At 39.5% G+C, this 20,483-nt stretch overlaps 1 protein-coding gene across 6 annotated transcripts in view; it reads left to right on the top strand.

Annotated features, from left to right (window-relative positions):
- The window catches only part of ST18 (ST18 C2H2C-type zinc finger transcription factor), a 110,430-nt gene extending 91,748 nt beyond the window's left edge, over window positions 1-18,682 (top strand). For all 6 annotated transcript variants that reach the window (XM_030794932.1, XM_030794929.1, XM_030794934.1 and 3 more), the window contains 4 exons: window positions 3,388-3,476; window positions 11,097-11,200; window positions 13,118-13,261; window positions 16,179-18,682. In XM_030794932.1, coding sequence (XP_030650792.1) covers window positions 3,388-3,476; window positions 11,097-11,200; window positions 13,118-13,261; window positions 16,179-16,319 — 478 coding nt within the window. In that variant the 3' untranslated portion in view covers window positions 16,320-18,682. The remainder of the gene's footprint in view (window positions 1-3,387; window positions 3,477-11,096; window positions 11,201-13,117; window positions 13,262-16,178) is intronic.
- Window positions 18,683-20,483: the final 1,801 nt, after the last annotated feature.

Genomic DNA, 20,483 nt, shown 5'->3' with positions numbered 1-20,483 from the left:
CTTTTATATGTTATGTATTTTGAATCTGAAATCTCTGAGGTTGTTCATATTCTTTCCCATCACTTGTTACCTGGAAATAGCTGACACGTATTCAGGGTTCTTGCCCACAGACAGCACCCTTATAAGTAACTTGTATGGTTTATTCCTTTAAACCTTTGCAAAACCCTGTGAGCTATAGGTATTATAATTATCCTCAGTTGACAGAAGATGAAACAAGCACAGGGAAGTTATGGAATTGCTTTGAATGCAGGTTGGCACGTGAGAGCCAGTGTCATCCCACTTCCCCTAAGGTTTAACGATGGGTCCTCGCCATGGGCCAGGCACCAAGCTGAGGTGTCACAGGCGCCAGTGCATAGACTTTTCTCAACCAAAATGGGAATAATTACAAAACACACTTTGTAGGACGTTTAAGAACAATTTGACCCACACACTATATCCATATTATATTTATATAATAACTACCTTCAAACCTTGCTTTAAATCTCTATGTGACAAAATTTTCCCTTTGAAAAAAATAGCAATCTGAGAAGACAAGTGATATGTTAAAACACACACACAATTATGGATGTTTGTAGCTTTAAAATCAGAAATCCTGTGATTGACAGAACTCATTTAGTGCTATGCCATATCTTTGAGATTTTATTGAAACTTATTAATAATATATTGTAAGCAATTATGTTCACGACATACATTGTATCACCTGCCATTTTGCTTTAAGAAGGCAGATGAAGATATAATTTAAAATTGCAGCTGGGCACTGTGGATCACGCCTGTAATCCCAGCACTTTGGGAGGCCAAGGCGGGCAGATGTCTTGCTGTCAGGAGTTCGAGTCCAGCCTGGCCAATATGGTGAAACCCCGTCTCTACCAAAAATACAAAAATTAGCCAGATGTGGTGGTGTGCACCTATAATCCCAGCTACTCGGGAGGCTGAGGCAGGAGAATTTCTTGAGCCCAGGAAGTGGAGGTTGCAGTGACCCAAATTGCGCCAGTGCACTTCAGCCTGGGTGGCTTGGTGAGACCCTGCCTCAAAAAAAAAAAAATCCTTTAATATGTCATAATAGAATGGTAATTTTGGTCAAAACCATATAAGCCACGTTTTTTTCTGCCTTTCCAATATGGAGCCAAATACCTCAGCCTCTTAAAATCTGCCTTCAAAAGGAAAAAAGACTTTTAAAATGTTTTTCCTGCCCTTTTTTTTTTTTAATTTAAGATTCATTTTACATCCTGGAAGATATGAAATCTCTACATTGGAAGATACAAAATCAAGTGGCATTTTGGAAGCAAAGCCTCTCTGTCATAACTATATTCTTTGCTTCTAAGTCATGTAATTATGGATGGACGCTTCATTAACTTTTCCACAACACTGTGTCACCTGAAAGTTTTCTGGCATGTGTCTGAACAGAGTAGATCCTTTAAGGGTGAGGATCAGAGAAGTTCTAATGAGGTATTAATATCCATTATGTTACAAATGGACTTACCGAAGGTCACCTTTAAATATCCAGTTTACTAAATAAGTATTCATGATTATTTTCTCAGAATACAATATGTGACATAAAACAAGACAGATGTGCAAACTCCCCATAAAACAGATAATGAAACTTTTTTTTTATTATACTTTAGGTTTTAGGGTACATGTGCACAATGTGCAGATTTGTTACATATGTATACATGTGCCATGTTGGTGTGCTGCACCCATTAACTCGTCATTTAGCATTAGGTGTATCTCCTAATGCTGTCCCTCCCCCCTCCCCCCACCCCACAACAGTCCCCGGAGTGTGATGTTCCTCTTCCTGTGTCCATTTGTTCTCATTGTTCAATTCCCACCTATGAGTGAGAAGATGCGGTGTTTGGTTTTTTTGTCCTTGCGATAGTTTACTGAGAATGATGATTTCCAGTTTCATCCATGTCCCTACAAAGGACATGAACTCATCATTTTTTATGGCCACATAGTATGCCATGGTGTATATGTGCCACATTTTCTCAATCCAGTCTATCGTTGTTGGATATTTGGGTTGGTTCCTAGTATTCCATGGTGTATATGTGCCACATTTTCTTAATCCAGTCTGTCGTTGTTGGACATTTGGGTTGGTTCCAAGTCTTTGATAATGAAACTTTTATAGGCCACAGTTGACAGTGAGAAGCTTCTGAAAATAGAAGACAGAGTTTCCAAGTTGAGTTTGTGCTTTTTGTTATTTTCTTTTTCTGTGTAGAAAAATGTATAGCTTATCAAATTAGGCAAACTGCATAACCTTTTATTTATATGTAATAGTATATGTCTATTATTTTCTATATTTCACAGACTCAGTGTAGAATAATTAGTATTCTTGAAAAAATACAGTAATTAAGCACACATTTATTAAGGGCTTTGCTTCAGAAATATTTTCTTTCACTCTGCCAAATGTCCCAAGCTTCAGGGTGAAATTATTTCTTTATAGATGAGTTGTAACTAACTTTCTGCAGAAAAAAAGACTTTAAATGACTGATTATGATCATCACTATTTTGATCTAAAAATTGTTTCTACGAAAACACAGCAAGATTGCAAAAGAATTAATGGCTGGATAGAACAACAAAATTATCTGATCATAAACGGTGAAAAACAAGTTTTCTTCAATGTTGTCATTTATCATGCTGGTGCAATTTAAATAAAACAGATGACATTAAGGGAAAGAAACCCTGCTGAAGAGTGCCACTACTCAATGGAAAGGGTTATAAACACCACTGCAATGTAATAGACTGCCTCTGCAGTGATTGCATCTGAATACACTTGTGGCACCTCCTCTTATTCTCCTTCCAGGGTAGAGATTTTTTTTAATGAAAAATGTTGTAAAAGTTAAAGAAAAAAATTAAAAACATTCCCATAACCAAACTGAATTTGCCATGGGGGCGTGAGGTAGGGCTTTATTTTGGCTTGTATTAATTTGAGTCATTCTATAAAGGTCAAGGGACACTTTATGTAAAGGCAGGAAGAACTAGATTCTGCTTTATTACTCATGGAATTTTGACTAATTGGGAACAATTCTTATTCATAATATATATGTACAATTTCACATTTACAGAAAATAAAGTAACCACTACTAAACAAAAGAACTTACTTGAATGCAGATGAATAGCAATTTAACAAAATAAATTAAATAATAATTGTGTATCAGCAGTAACTATTTGTACCTTGATTTAAGGAAAGAAAGCAAAACATTTTACATTATTTGAGGGCCTTTGGCCTTTGCTTTAATGGGTATGTATTCATTACTCTCTACAAAGAGACTGTGGGTTATAATGTAATTAATCGGCAGCAAAAACACAAATAGTAGGTTGTGAATAAAACATTTTAATTTTTATAAGAAATCATACACATTTCATACATTAGTACAATTTCTATTTTCACAGCTTATCTGGATGTCCTCTCAATGCACAAGCTATCAAAAAGGGCAAGGTTTCTGAAGAACTCATGACCATCAAGCTCAAAGCAACTGGGGGTAAGAGCACAGGGCTGGCTGTCACCACCTCCTCCAGGTGTAGACCCTGGCTCCCCAAAGCGTTCCATGTGTCAAAGTATTCTCTAGGTGGGAAGCATAATTTTAATGTAGAAAAAGAAAGGTTTCCTCAGATTTGAACTAAAATTATAACTTTGTTTAAAAACCAATTTTTTAGTGTCTTCCTTATTTTTAAATACGGAGTGATCTCCAACAGAGAAAGTCAGGCAGTGGGGTATGATGGATTAAGATACACTTGTGGTTGGCAGGGCATGCTGGCTCACGCCTGTAATCCCAACACTTTGGGAGGCCAAGGATAGAGGATTGTTTGAGGTCAGGAGTTTGTGACCAGCCTGGGCAAAACAGCCAGACCCCATCTCTACAAAAAAAAATTAGCCCAGTGTGGTGGGGCACACCTGTAGTCCCAGTTACTCTGGAAGCTGAGATAGGAGGATTGTAGAGACCAGGAGCCCAGGATCGAGGCTGATGTAGTGAGATATGATAGTGCCACTGCACTCCAGCCTGGGCAACTGCAAGAGACCCTATCTCTAAACAAAACAACAACAACAAAGATACACTAGTGGAAGTTGTGTCCTTCAGTCTCTCTCACATGTGTGTGTTCTCTTTCTCTCATGTGTCTGTACGTGTGTGTGTATACGTGCATGTTTTTCTGGTATAAATCTGCTATAAAATTTCAGGAAGCAGTTTCTGGCATCTGTATTTGAATCCTTCAATTGTGTTCTTCTGTGCTCAACATGATATTTTTATAGAGATTCTGGAAAGTTTGGATTTAGCATCCAGATCTTTACCTATGTCTACATTTCCCTAGATATTTCCTTAGTGTCAATCCCCTCTCCGAGTTCAGAGATACAGTTTCTGAGTTCTCTGTTTGGATCCTCCAATTTTCCTTTGATTCTTGAATGCATTTTCTTGAGACTTCTAATGAGCATTATCTGGGGCCTGTGTTGTTTTCCATCAAAGATCTTTCCAAACCATTTGAGAAACAATGACAGAGCAATTATTTTGCTCTGGAGACTTTATTTGATGGTATCTTTGGCACATGACTAGAATTGAGCTGAGGACTTTCACTGTTGCTACTTTCCCTGAAAGCATTGCTCAATCTTTTTAATTTGTATGTGTGATTTTCAAAAAGAAGATATGCAGTATCCAAGGGAGGGAAAGCACTCGAGCTTCCTACTGTTTCCTTCTGAGGCCTTCATCTGCCTTATTTAAAGCGGTCCTTGTGGGGGATGCTCTCCCTCCGTGGGTCCTCACCCCTGAGCGCCGAAGGAGGGGAGTGTACATGGAGAGAAGGAATAAAGCCCTGGCTGCTGGGGACAGGCCTGCCTCCTCCAGTCTTTCCAACATTCACATGCTCAGTAAAAGAGCTTTTCACTAGATGTTCTGACTGCTCCTTGGAAATACTCCCCATTCCCTAAATACCTCTCAGTACATATGCAGTGAAATTGGGACAATTTAATGTGTATTTATTTATCTCCCTATTTCAAATAGTATTTAAAGGATAAGGACTGCAAAGCTACATGACATTTTTTTAAAATGCTGGTTAAAAATTTAATTCAGCCAGAAACAGTGGCTCACGGCTGTAATCCCAGCACTTTGGGAGGCCGAGGCAGGCAGATCACGAGATCAGGAGATCAAGACCATACTGGCCAACATGGTGAAACCCCATCTCTACTAAAAATACAAAAAAATTAGCCGGTGTGGTGGCGCGCACTTGTAGTCCCAGCTACTCGGGAGGCTGAGGCAGGGAATTGCTTGAACCCCAGAGGCAGAGGTTGCAGTGAGCCAAGAAAGCACCACTGCACTCCAGCCTGGGCAACTGAGTGAGACTCTGTCTCAAAAAAAAATTAATTCAAAAATGAGACAAAGGAAAGTCAAAGAATGCAAGACGGAGCAAGCCTGAGGACACTAAGACGTGTGTGAAGTGTCATTTCTTGCTGGGTAAATAAGGATTGCAAATTTGACCTTGCCTTTTAGAAGCCAACAAAAAAGAAAGCTATAATCGCCATGTGAATCACATGGTAGTAAGTAAACTCAGAGCAAAACTCCTTCTGGAACCCAGTGCATGAAGAAAATATTTCTTATGAGTTCTCATTATGAGAACACCACTACCATCCATACTGTAAACAGAATATAAATTACAAGGCCACTCCTAAGAAAGATAAAAACAAAACAGTTATCTGGCGGCATTACATCAAATTATGATAGAGCTTTGCGGGGGGCCAGCAGCAGGTGGTCTGTCTGAACCCGCAATAGACTTGCACAGAGACCCAGGAGCAGCAGGGCTGAGCACATACACTTCAAAGGGTCCCTATATGTCCAGCATCTTCAGCTGAGCTTTCAAAGAATATAAAGCAGCAGCGAGCTGGGTTGAACCCACTGACAAGTGTCAGGGTGCAGTCATTCTATGTGGACAGGTAACTAACTGGAAAAATACACGTTTTACAATCCAAGAAAGTAGAAGCTGATGCTCTGTAAAGCTTAAGAACCTACAATGACTTTGCATGAGAAAAAGCCCACCTGAATTCAGGTCAGTGGTTCATTGAAGGCCAAGAAGGACCTAAAGTGATTTGGGGGTCTGCTCTAACAATGCTGTGTTTCATGATCCCTTACCTTAAAGTGTGGCCACAATAATTGTTTTCTGGATGATCTTTAAAGTAGATGTAAACCAACACACCTTCAGACATTAAAAACATCAAATCAAATTGCAATGAAATACAAAGTGCATATGGCTTTACCTTTAGCATACTATGTTAATTTAAACTAGGTATAAATCATTCATGCAATTAGTTGAATTAGATAATATTTTAGGGGAATATGATGTACAAACCATTTCAAACATGGAAGGTCTATATCAAAAAATGTGTACATTAATTTTAGAATAATTGATCCTTAGTTCTCCATCCTTGCCATAATTAAATTGCCACGTTAATTTTTAAAGACCTTTACTAGCTCTTGATAATAAAATTAGGCCATCTGTATAAGAAAGAATGCCAGTCCTTCTGTGCTTTGTAGAAACAAGCAGAAGTTATGATAATTGATCTATGTATATGGTCTTGCATTTAGGAGCTCCTTCTAGCTCTTCTCATGTGACAAAATAGTGTGTCCTAAATATTGTTACATATCATTTATTTCTGGATATTAACTCTCCTCACTCCTTTAGTAACTAAATAGCTAAATTTACGTTATTTTCCCCTAAATAAAAAAAAAGTACAATTTTGGTATGTAAACTCAATTTAAAAATAAAAGTTTGGCCGGGCACGGTGGCTCACGCCTTAATCCCAGAACTTTGGGAGGCCGAGAAGGGTGGATCACAAGGTCGGGAGTTCAAGACCAGCCTGGCCAACATGGTGAAACCCCGTCTCTACTAAAAATACAAAAAAAAAAACATTAGCCTGGTGTGGTGGCAGGCGCCTGTAATCCCAGCTACTCAGGAGGCTGAGGCAGGAGAATTGCTTGAACTCGGAGGGCACAGGTTGCAGTGAGCCAAGATCATGCCACTGCACTCCAGCCTGGGTGACAGAGTGAGACTCCATCTAAAAAATAAATAAATAAATAAATAAAAATAGAAGTTCACTCAAGAAATATAATAGAATTTGTTTGAAATGTAATAGAATTGCTTCATTTGTATAACATGAAAAAACATAACTATAGTACTTAAAGCCTCATATGTTGGGAATACTTGCTCTATACAGGTATATACATAGCTTGCATAATTATACAGAATACAAAGAAAATATAATATATGATATAATCCCCAAGTATGCAAATTAGGCACAGATTAGTAACAAATAAACATCAGAATTATTAAATGAAAAGAAAGCATAATCTATTGCTTTTACATAAATGGATTATATAAAGAATCAAAGTCGCTGAACAGTTAAGTAAAATATTTAGCAGAGGCTAGGCACAGTGGCTCACGCTTGTAATCCCAGCACTTTGGGAGGCAAGGGGGGTGGATCACCAGGTCGAGAGATTGAGACCGTCCTGGCCAACATGGTGAAACTCCGTCTTTACTAAAAATAAAAAAATTAGCTGGGCATGATGGCGTATGCCTGTAGTCTCAGCTACTCAGGAGGCTGAGGCAGGAAAATCGCTTGAACCTGGGAGGCAGAGGTTGCAGTGAACAGAGATTGCGCTACTGCACTGCAGCCTGGCGACAGAGTGAGACTCTGACTCAAAAAATAATAATAATAATAATTTAGTGGATAGTGTATATGGTTTCCTTGATAATCAGCAATACCTAGCTACTCCAACACTCTACTAGAATTATGTCTGTAAACATCAGGGCACACCTTTTACTGATACTTCCAAAACAGATGAAACATCTATGAATAAAGATAGTATTTTCACGGTTAAAATAACGTATTCTGGAACCAGAGAGCTTATATTTGAATCCCCGCTGTACCACTTACTTTGTACCTTGGTTTCCCATCCATACTTTGAGGTAATACGTGTTTCTACCTCATGGTTTTTAAATGAGGATCATACGAGTTAATATTTGGAAGTGCAGAGTGAAATCCAAAGGTTCTAAAAAACTGTGTGCATGGAAAGAAGTTTGGCAGATGAGTGACTCTGTGGAAACAGATAAAGTGATATGTTAACAGGAAACATTACAAGGAATTAGTGGAATTTGATCCTGTGGCTAAAATAGCTCCCCAGATCCCAGAAATTATAATAAAAACATTAGTTCCTTCATTGATTAATTCTATGAGCATGTATAGGGAGCCTGTTACATATTAGATCCCATGATAATGTTTCTTTTTTGAGATCTCATCTTATGATCTTCCCTCACAAGCTCCAGCCATCTTTTGTTATTAGGCATCTTCTAAACAGCCCCATCTTGATTAAGAGGCTGGGGTGTCTTCAGGAACATTGGCCCTCAGCGAAACATAATCCTAACGAAATCCCAGAACCAAGAACCCAGGCTGTCACTTAAACAGTCTTCTCATAAGCACTCATAACTTAGCCAAAATTGAACTTTTACTTATCCTACTACAAGTTTCAGCCTCCCAGTCTGCCATATCACAGAGACAGCTCTACAGTTACTCACCTGCTCTGGCAGAAACAAGCAGTCAGGGTTGATTCCTCTCTTCTCGGTCGATTCCTCTCTTCTCTCACCCCCTACCTCCAGCCCTCACAAGTCCTGCAAATTCTGCCTACAGATTAGATCCTGAGTCTGTCCCCTTCTCTTGACCTCTCTTGCCTACACCCAGCCAGGACTCCAGCAATCATCTCCTCATGGGTCTCCTCGCTTCTGCTCTGTCTCTTCTCCAATCTATCCTCTACTCAAAACTCCAAATTATGTTTGTGAAAATTAAGCTCGATCACCCCAGCTCCCTTACCTAAAACCCTTCCCTGGCTCCTGTTGCACTTGGAATAAACCTAAGCTCCTAGGATGTCCCCATGGCCTGCTCCCATCATTCACTTTCTTGCTGTCCACGGGGCACTCACTCCCTTCCCAGCCTGGGCTCTGGGCTTCCTCCCTCCTCTTGGATGCTCAGCTGCTGGCTGGTTTTCCACAGGCCTGCCTCCTTCCGATCTTGAAAGTCTTGAATGGAGTGCATTTTCTCCAGTGAAGGGCCTCCCAGAACCCTTTGTGCTTCCTTCGGAACACTTCATGTTTTACAAGCATCTCCTTGGTTTTTGTCTGCCTCACCAGATGTTATGTAAGAAAATAGCATTCTTTGAGGTAGAATTTTACTGTAAAAAGACAGAAAAGAAAAACAATATGTCAAAGAAATTTATAGCAATGGAAGTTTTCGATTGCTCACATCAGAAAAATTTCAAGTGCTGATAGCACTCCAAATACCTGTTTCATTGAGAATCCAGATATTTCAGTCCTTTCTGCCCCAACTCTTACCCACCAATTGTCTGAGAGGCGATCCCTGTACCAGCACACCAACCAATAAAATATGGGGCTCCAAGATGCAGTGCAATTCTCCAGACACAGCTGGCCAGTGCAGAATGAATCCTGAGTCCCAGATACTATAGTCCCATGAGTATGGTCCTGGGTAACTGTTGGTTGTTTTCTTAGTAGCCATGTCGTACTGTTGACTCATATTCAAACTGGTCTAACTACTAAGGTACCTAAGTCTTATATGTTGGTTTGTTTTCCTTTTTTCATTAAATCTTAGAGCCCAGAGTTATATCAATCTTATGACACACTCTCTTCATTGATCCATGCATGGCTCACTTTATTCAGTAGTTACTTTTAATAAAGCAGTAAGTACCCACAGAATAGCCAGATGTTTTATCATGCTGTATGTGATGTAACTTTCGGCTTACTTTTTTCTCTTCGCACTAAATTACTAAGAGTCACCTGTGTTGTTTTTGGTGGGCATGTGGTTTCCTTTCAAGTTGTGCTTTTGGTGAGCAATACTGCTGTGTACACCTTATGCATGCCTCCTGTGTACAACCATTTGTTTTGGGTGTGTACCTAAGGAAGAAATTGTAGGGTCATAGAGAATGTGAGCATCCGCCTTCAGGAGGTAATGGATTATTTCCCAAAGTAGTCACCCTAGGAAAGTATAAGAGCCCAGATCTCTTTCAAACCAATTGTCAGGCCAAGTACCCTTTTTCCTCCTCTCATGAAATGGCTCCTATGAAGTCTCTATGTGGAAGTTCACATGTCCTTCTTCATTGTCACTCTGGTTCAGACTCATTCTTCTAGGAGGTAAATTACCTCCAATCCTGCTTCCCACACCCTTAATATTAACTACCTTCCCCAGGTCCTTGAAACCTTTCAAATGTAGTCATACTCCTTCTACAAAGTAATCATGGGAAATAACCCCCATTCATTGAGAGCCTGTGGCATGTTTAGCGCTCTACATTTTATTGCATTCATTCTCACAGTGTAGATATCATGCCTATTTTACAGAAGAGGATACTGAAGCACAAAGAAGATAAGTAAGTTGCCCAAGTTGCAGAATAGGAGTCAAACTCCCAAGCTGATGTCCTTCCCCCTAAATTACATTTTCCTCATCCATGTCCATGTGGAAGACTCTGCCAATGGGTCTCTGGACTCTAATTCACCTGCCAGCAGCCCTGCAGCTCTGCCACCCATCATGGGTCCTAAGGTCTAACTCAACTAAACAGATATTTAATTACTCAGCATAAAACTGTCCTTGCAGCATTTTGAATAAGAGAATGCAAGGGCTTTGATGTTTAATCCCAGCTCTGCCCCTTAATTTGAACTTGGGCAGGTTATTTAACTTCTGTCAGTGATTCCTGAGGCCTCATTTAACCTCTCTGGGCTTGGTGTCTTCATATGTGAGGAAGGTATAATGGAGCGAGTCCCGCTGTAGGGTGCAGTGAGATGTAATTGAAGACATATTTACAAATGCGTCTGGCAGCACCCCTGGGACATAACTGAGCTACATGCAACGGTGGCACTTTTCTACTCCCTCTTTTCTTTCTTACCAATAAATTAAATCTGTAACTTCTCTTATCCACTTTTTCAGAATCCTGGCTATGTATTGTTTTGGTAAAAACACTTTAAATGAAAGTCTCATTTTCAAGTAGCAAATCACAAATTAAACATGTAATGACTCATTTGTTAACAGTTTTCAGTTCGAACTAAGGTAGTCTTACTCTTTACAGGAATAGAGAGTGATGAAGAAATTAGGCATTTGGATGAAGAAATAAAGGAACTGAATGAATCCAACCTTAAAATTGAAGCAGATATGATGAAACTTCAGACCCAGGTAAAAAAAAAAAAAAAAAGTAATTCATGATCCTTAATGTAACCATAATCTTTGGTGGAAACAAAACATTGAACTTTTTAAAGCTTGTGTGAAAATATATATTATCTTAGAGTCAATACGCTGAGTGTTTCTAGATTCCATAATTATTGTAAAATTCTGAATAGGTGGATCATCACAGGTTACCATTTATTCAGTAGCTGTGGGCAAGCTTTCTCATGTTTTTGCCCTGGTGGCATCAAAGGTTTCATAAGCAAACAAGGCAGATCATCCTATAACCAAAGAGTCTCTGGTACATTAGAAAAAAAAATGTGATGGAAAGGTAAAAATCCTTGGTTTTATTCAAAATTCAAGTAAAATATAGCAACTTTTTCATTTAATGTTTTTGGAACACCTCTGAATGTGTAAGTATTTATTAGGAATAAATCCTACTGAACATTTTCTTGAGCAAATTCTTCACCTAAAAGCCCAAGCAATTTCTCAATTCTGCATTCTTCTTTGTGATGTCTGCCTCATCTCCTGGAAATCAACGGTTCAGTCCAAGATTTTTAAAACACGAATCATAACTCTCGCAACAAGTTAGCAGCAAAAGAATGAGACAGAGCATAGGACTGTCTTTCTCCCCTTCCCGTCTCTCCTCTTCTGAAATGCAGGATTTTTTATACCACCATGGTTAGTGGATCTCTTGGAAGTCCTCACACAACAGCTTAAGACAAAGGGTTTTAATCCATCTGAAATTTTGGTTTCCTTACCCAGAGTGACCAGTGTTGCCATCATCAATTAATGGCCATCTGGTCCACAGATTGATACTTTTGTCTAGAAATCATGGGATTTCCTCTAGAAAACCATTAGCAAAAAACACAAAGCCCTCTGCCCTCCTGAGACTTATAGTCTAGAAGGAGGAAGCAGACAATAAACAAAAAAGTCATAAATGATCCATGGTGTTGAATGCTAGAATGGCAGGGGGCTGGGCGAATGGCTGTATTTCAATACTAAATGGGACCACCAGCCCCCAGGGAGAAGAAAGCCATCGCAAAGACTTGAGGAATGAGGGAGTTAGCCAAACAGGTATGGAGAAAGAGTGTTTCAGACAGAAGAAACCCTGCAAGCGCAAAAGTGCTCATCATGAAAAGGTCTGGGGATTTGAGAATTAGCAAAGGGAAGTGTGGCCGCAGGTGAGTGAGGTGGGTGGGGTAGGTCACAGGAGAATAGTCTCAGAGACAACAGGGAAGCTCACACGAGGCATCTTAGGCCATTTTAAAGACCTTGGGTTTTATTCTGAATGTGTGCAGAACTGTAGCACAGTTTTGAGCCAACGTGTAACATAATCCCATCTGATTGACATGCTGACTTGCATTTTAAGAGGCTCATCTTGGTGGCTGTGTTGAGGAAAGGCCCAGAAGAGATTAGATGGGGTAATGGCAAACACAGGGCCACCCATGAGAAGGCAGCACAGTCACACTGGTGGCTGCACCCAGGGGGCAGCAGTGTGGAGGGGACAGTGGTCCCATCCTGGATATTTTGAAGGAGGCGCCAGTGGAGGTGAGGTATGAAAGAAAGAGCCATGGGGGATCTGTACTACAGTTCAATTGCTGCTGGCTGGAAAAGGGAGACAGTGGATGGAGCAGGTTTGGGGAAAATAGCAAAGTTTGCTTTAAGCATGTTGAGTTTGAGATATCCATCATACAGCCATGTGGAGAAGTTCTACAATTCATGAGGAAGTCTACGCTGAAGATAAAAATTTGGGGATGTGATTCCAGCACTTCAAACAATCCAGTGGGGCTGCAGCTTCATGCCGAGAAGTTGCACGCATGCGTCTCTTAGTGTTCAGATGCACTTGGTGCGTTTTCCTTCAGGGAGAAACCTTTTGAGCTCCTTCCAAACTCCACTACTCACATTCCCAAGTTATTTCTCTTGTAGATCACGTCTATGGAGAGCAACTTAAAGACGATAGAGGAGGAGAACAAACTCATAGAACAGAACAATGAAAGTCTGCTGAAAGAGCTGGCAGGTCTGAGCCAAGCTCTCATTTCAAGCCTTGCCGACATCCAGCTTCCACAGATGGTAAGTTCAAGGCCAGAACCTTGCTGTTCCATTACAAGCGTTTGCAGTGTCATCATGCTTTTACCCACGGGGTTGCCATGACTGAGCTTTGAAGAGACCTGTGAGCAGTCAGAGAGTGACCACACTTCATCACAGTCTGGCTTAGAGTAATCTTCCTCTCTGGGAATGTGGTAGATACATTTATTTAAATTATATTAAGACCAAGAATTTTTTAGAGGCCAAAGTCATTTAAAAACAAAGCAAAGGATTTTTTAAAGCTTGGTTCATAATGTCATGTGAAAGTTGAAGGGCAAAACTCCCTCAGTGAAAATGTATTTCCAAGTAGAAGATTCCATGTCTTACAAAATCTGAGACCATTATTTGCATCATCCACCCAAATCAGGAACTGTAACCAGAAATGTTCAATTCCCAATGGACTAGGTGCTTTCTTCATACGAAAGTATGAAGAACCTACTTCAGTTCTCCTCATATAAAATAAAAAGCAAAAAAAATGAACACGGAATCCTCATTTTCAAAATCTAAGCATGTCTTTTAGGTATGCAACTATAGTCCTCCATCACTTAATAATGGGCATACGTTCTAAGAAATGTGTCATTAGGTAATTTTGACGTTGTGTGAGCATCATACAGTGAACTTCCGCAAACCTAGTTGGCAGACCCTACTTTACTTACTGTGCACCCGGGCTATATGGTACAACCTACCGCTCTGAGGTTACCCACCTGCACAGCATGTTAGTGTACTGAATACTTTAGGTAATTACTAGTATTTGTGTATCTAAACGTGGAAAAACATATCTAAACCATAAAAATATGCTATTGTTATCCTATGGGACTATCATCATGTATTCAGTCTATCATTAACTGAGATGTTGTTATGCATTGCATGACTGTATTTGGAATTCATAGAAAAATTAGCTTCTTTTACATATTCTTAAATACAGACAAATCTTTGGAGGAGAGACTACATTGCTAAATGCTTTTAATTTCCTCAGAACCTAAGTTTTTAGAATAATTTTTCCAAAGATGCCAATTTTATATATGAAATTATTTATAGAAGCAGCAATGTGATAAAGAAATATAATTGGTTTTGGTTAAAACATTAAGCCCCTCAATTTTACCCAAGTTCCTAGCATGGAGTTCTTATCTTAACCAATTCCAAATATGTTTCTTGACTCCCACCAGCCAAAAAATCAATAATGTAATAATGAACGCAAAGCAAAATAAATGATACCACTATGGTAAGGATTAAGATAATTATTAAAAATCATTGTAATGTTATTTATTAATGTTGCATAAATCATACTTTGAATATGCATCCCTTAGTATTTTCTTCTTCACCACTGCCATAAAAAATAGGTACCACACAAGTTATCTTGTGCCTTGTATACTCACCACACAGGGCACTCTAGTGGTGATTTTTAGTGCTGATCACACAAAATGTTACAAAAGCACCAAAGAGCGAGCATTAGTATTCCCATTCCATAGTTGAGGAAATCAGGGCTCAGAGAGCTTACTTAGTTTGATCAAGTTTCCAAAGCAAGTGGGCCCAGCCCTGCAGAGTGGCCTTTATCCACTGTGCTACCTGGGTTCCCATCCAATTCCCTGACTCTCCAAGAAACACAAGGCACAGCAAAGGCAGGAAAGAGAAGGGGACAGAGAATCACGATTGGACAATATTAATAATTTAGATCAGCGCTTTGCCGAGCAGAGCACAACCAAATAGCTTCAAATTTAGAAAGCTTGTTTCTTTAAATAGCAACAATGGTAATACTTTGACATTTAAATGTCCTTTCTTCCAAGCACCTTGAGAAGTAAGTCTCATATCACGTGTTTTTAAAAAGGAGGGAAAACGGTGGCAACAGAAATGACTGAGTAGCATTCCCCTTGTGACATTCATTCCGTTTCACATTTATGTGAAACTTACACGTATCCAGCATGTGCTCTCCTTGAAGCATCACACTGGGTAAAGGAGAGACCAAAACATACAAAAAGAACAGGGAGGCCAAGCGTGGTGGCTCAAGCCTGTAATCCCAGCACTTTGGGAGGCGGAAGCGGGTGGGTCACCTGAGGTCAAGTGTTTGAGACCGGCCTGGCCAACATGGTGAAATCCCATCTTTACTAAAAATACAAAAATTAACTGGGAGTGGTGGTGCACTCCTGTAATCCCAGCTACTTGGGGGGCTGAGGCAGGAGAATCGCTTGAACCCAGGAGGTGGAAGTTGCAGTGAGCTGAGATTGCATCACTGCACTCCAGCTGGGACAATAGAGCGAGACTCTGTCTCCAAAAAAAAAAAAAAAAAAAAACTGGATGAATAAATTTAAACTTTGTGAAACTGATATTCTGCCTACAGAGACTGAGAAATTTTTAAAAGTGTATTACAATGATGCCACGGGAGAGACACAGGCTAAAAGGGTCTGAGGATGGAGGAGGAAAATTTTCCATCACAACTGTTACCGAGCAACTTGCTCAAATCTTAAATTCCTTAAGTTTCTGCCCAGTGCTGTTAAAGGCACCACTTAGTACAAGCAACCCTTCCTTCCCAGCCTCACAAATATTCACCTTCCACAAACAGGAGGCATATGTTGTGCAAGGCATGTGCTGTCAGGGCTGAGGCTGCCTCCCAAGAGAAGTAGAAAAGTTTTGTGGAGGCCAAGTCCATAGCCAGACATATACTTTATGTGCTCCAAATCAACCCCAAATACTGTACAAGCCAGTCACATTCGTCTCCTGAATTAAGGGTGAACAGATGAATCCCACACACACTCCGTCTCTCTCCATCCCCTGCAACTCCAGCAGCCATATGCACCCTTGCCTTCCCTCCCGACTCCCAGATCACTGATCTTCAATGTCACTGGGTCCTTCTTTTCCCTCAGCCTGAATCACTGTGACTGGGTCAATGTGTTTTGTCTCCATTTAGGGACCTATCAGTGAGCAGAATTTTGAAGCATATGTAAATACACTCACAGACATGTACAGCAATCTGGAACGGGACTATTCCCCGGAATGCAAAGCTCTACTGGAAAGTATCAAACAGGCAGTGAAGGGTATCCATGTGTAGGATCACAGCGCTGCCGGGCAACAGAAATTACCAACAGCAGTAAACTCCAGATGGATCTGTTAGAGGTTCGTGTACTGCTAAGGCGTGGAGGTTGCCGTACTGCATTTACAATTTGCAACATTGCACTAATTTTGTTTTCCCCAGCTGATATAAAAAGGAAAGAAAAACTATGATAGACTTCTTGGATTAAAAGCAATGCAGTCAATTATTAGATCTTATTTATTTTCATATGTTTTTCTTTTATTTCTTCATTGTACTCTTTTTTTGTAAAGTATATGTAAAATAAATGTGACATTTTTATAATTTATTTATTACTAATCAAAGAGTTTTTTATCTTTTAACTGCATTTTGAAGTCTGCCATATTTTTACAAGCGTGTTTATTAATTTATTTTCCAATAGGATTTAAATAGAAATGCTATTCTCAAGTCATCTTTCTTGCTGGGTTTTAATGAGGAAACAGGAAAGGGTGAAGGAAAGCCTTGTCTAAGGACTGCACTATAGTTGTGTTTGATTTTTATTGCACACTTCTTCCCCCACCTTTCACTGGTTTTTGTATTTATAAATGAGTTTGCGGTAAGGTGAGCTGCACGGAAGGAATAAGAAGACAAATGGCGCCCACTAGTGGGGAATCCGCACTCACAAAAGCACAGGATGCTGGAAAACAGCCTGCTCAGAATTTGTTAGCAATAATTAAATATAGCAATCAGCAAAGTATTCGACTTGGCTGGACGGTTTTCGTTAATATGAATTATTTATTTGAAATGTTTTAAAGAAACATAAGCTTTTTTAGTGATGCAGATTTGTCTGTTTGTTTTTCAAGTCATATCAGATCGTTGGCAACTCGTATCCCAAGATGAAAAATAAGACTTGGTGTGACCAGCCAGGCTTTCCTGCCATATGTTGGTACAATATACAAGTGACAATATTGGTGTAGATTTGTACTTAGCAAATACAAACACATCCAAATGAAAAATTTTGTAGATACCATATCCCCTGAAATAGCGTTTATCTTACTGGGTTGACTGGAAAGGAATGGAAAATATAGTAATACATGAAAAAATGCTACTCCAATCTGAATGATTACTTCAAACACTGGCAACTTGGGTCTCACCCTCCACAGGAAACAAGACAACATTCAATTTGATAGAAATCTTGCCATAGAACTTCAAGTGCTACAAAACGTACACACACACTCACACACACAGGCATACTTACACACAGACACACACACACACACACAGACTCATCCACACTTCAAATTGAGCCCACAATCTTGAATTTCTGAATGGATCAGAGTTTCATAGTTGCTATAGTAAAGGCAATGTCTATTTCAGGGACTGTAAAGTAGTTAAGCATTGTTTCAAAAGTTTTTTTATATTTATTTTTTTTAAGGAAAAGGTATAGACAACCAGCTAAACTGCCTTTTTGGTGTGCACACACATTTCATGTGCAGACGTGCCTCTGTGTAAATGTACACATGAACTTAGTGTGGGCTTAATTTTCTGTGCTATAAACAAAAGTGTTTATTTTTTATTAACCTCATGGATATTTAGATGGAAAGTGATGGCATTCACAGGCTTGATATATTCCACTGTTATTACTGTTACCTGCACAAATGAAAAACAATACTCAACAATAATTCCACTCCCATGAAACTTTGGTCATTGTTATGCATTCAGTGGGGCTTATCTTTGGTTTGGAGTTCATTTGAACTCTTGAATCTTAGTTTAGTGAAGATGAACTGTCTGTTCTTAGGTAGAAACGGTGTTTATTTAAAAATCAATTTTAAAAAATGAGCTACCATATGTGCTGTCTATTATAAATGGGACACCAAACAAAATTTTCTATTACAGTTATGTACTTGCAAACATTTTGCTATACAGTACTTCATAGATGCATACAAATGAGCTCACTTATTACAAAGACAAATGTTTAATTTGCTAAATATTTTAACAAGTTTGTTATATATTTTATTTAATTTAAAAGAAATCTCTTACCAACCTACATATTTATTACTATAATTTACTATGACTTCAGGTTAATTTATTTGTGTTTGCATAGTTTGAGCAGGATGTTTTGTGAAGTATGTTTGTATTTATTTGCCTACTTTGTACTTGATGTGTTTTGTAATGTGCACTGAATTTGTTTTCTTTTCAACTATGTTAATGATCAATACTGTAAATTGGGTCTTTTGTAAACAACAAAAAGGCAATGATGTATGCATTTTTTTTTAATTTGAGGTAGTTTGTTTGTATACTGTTTCTCCAAACACTTAATATTTCTTACATCAAAGCAACGAAATTGTGTTCAGTGCTGTACATTTGGTGTATGGTAGGAAATAAAAATTGATAATGAGTTTTGATGTGATCTTTCTCAGGCTGTTATCTAGAGACTAGTATCCCCTTCCCATGGAATCCACTGTCCAGAACGAGCCCTGGTGAGGTCCCCAGAGTGCACTTGAGCCTGCCAGTCATTCGGAGACATTTCTGTTCTGACAGCCCGTTTGTTTGCCTTAAAGTGGGCAGGACTTTTGGCCAGTTGACAAGCTGTCACTGCCTTTGATGTGGCATTCACCTCCAGAACAGGGAATGCTTTGACATAAGGAACACCTTTGCTAGCAGTAGCAGCAAATTTACTCAAGTCTAATAAGTGGCAAGATAGAAGGCCCACCCTCCTGATTCCAAAATTACTTTGGATACAGAGTATATCTCTAGATTCATATAAGCTAAAATTAAAGAAACTTGAATTAAAGAAAAATAATAATAAATTATTGATAGCACCTCTTCTGCTTATGTGTTCTTTCTATCTAATGTCAAATAGTCAGCCTAATTTAATTTTTCAGTTTCTGCCCAGATGCATACATCTCTAGAATAAATTTCCACTTACATTTGATCTGGTTAAAAAAAAAATCTATTTAACCCATGTAATGAAGCCAAATTGACCGAAGGGAAGTCTGGGTCCAAAGAGGAAAGTCAGAGTTGTACTTGGGAGACCTTCATTTACCAGGAGCCAAAACATAACCATTAATGCACAATACAGCTTTCATTTAGTCACCACACTCACGTGTTGAAGATGCGCATAAAATGGATCACAAAATGCAAATCTGCTCAGTCAGGCTCTTAGCTTACCCTTAGCCAAGCATGTCCATCTTGCCCTGATTGAGACTTTTTTTTTTTAATTTTTTTTTGAGATAGAGTTTCGCTCTTGTTGCCCGGACTGGAGTGTGATGGCACAATCTCAGCTCACTGCAAACTCCACCTCCCGGGTTCAAGCAATTCTCCTGCCTCAGGCTCCCAGGTAGCTGGGATTACAGGCATGTGCCACCACGCCTGGCTAATTTTTTGTATTTAGTAGAGATGGGGTTGCACCATCTTGGTCAGGCTGGTCTCGAACTCCTGACCTCAGGTGATCCACCCACCTCAGCCTCCCAAAGTGCTGGGATTACAAGCGTGAGCTACCACGCCTGGCCTCTGATTGGGATTTTATACAAATGAGTAGTGTCTACAACTCTGTCAACAACGCGTCATAAGAAGAGCACTAGTCTTACTGGAAATGGTGAGTAAGAGTCATCCATTCATCAAAAAGATGTTTACTTGGAACAGGTTTATGCCGGGCCCACTTCCTTACTCCCGTGGGAGTTCAGCCACGTGGGAGACAATGAAATAAGTGATAGGCATTTCGATTTGGGTACACACAGGCTCCTGTGGAAACCATGTGAGGGTTACCTAACAAAGCTGGGTTTCCGGGAAGAATACTGCTTCTGATTCAGCAGGGAAAGTTTGAGAAAAGGTGCTGCGGACAGTGACAACAGCATGTGCAAAAGTATGGCAATCATCAAGGCAGCAGCCTAATGCATTTAAAACATGGAAAAATTGGTGAGAAGTGAGAAGATGAGAGGCCAAAGCCCAGGTGAGTGGGAAGAGGAGGAGGTCATATAGTAGACTGGCATGCTAAAGAGTTCTAATTTCCACAGACTTCAGCATGTGAAAGAAAAATTTTTAATCAGAGAATGACAAGATCAGATTTTCACTGCAGATAATTTGTTTCAGCAATTCAGATGATTAACATTTCATACATCAGGGCAAGAAAATTGTGTTCAGTGCTGTGTATGTGGGGTATGGTACAAATAAAAACTGGTAACGAGTGTTCCCGCGGTCATTTTC

The sequence above is a fragment of the Nomascus leucogenys genome, chromosome 16, assembly GCF_006542625.1.
Source record: "Nomascus leucogenys isolate Asia chromosome 16, Asia_NLE_v1, whole genome shotgun sequence".
NCBI lineage: Eukaryota > Metazoa > Chordata > Mammalia > Primates > Hylobatidae > Nomascus > Nomascus leucogenys.
Note: the sequence above shows the minus strand (reverse complement) of the source record. Positions and strands in the feature narration are given on the sequence as shown.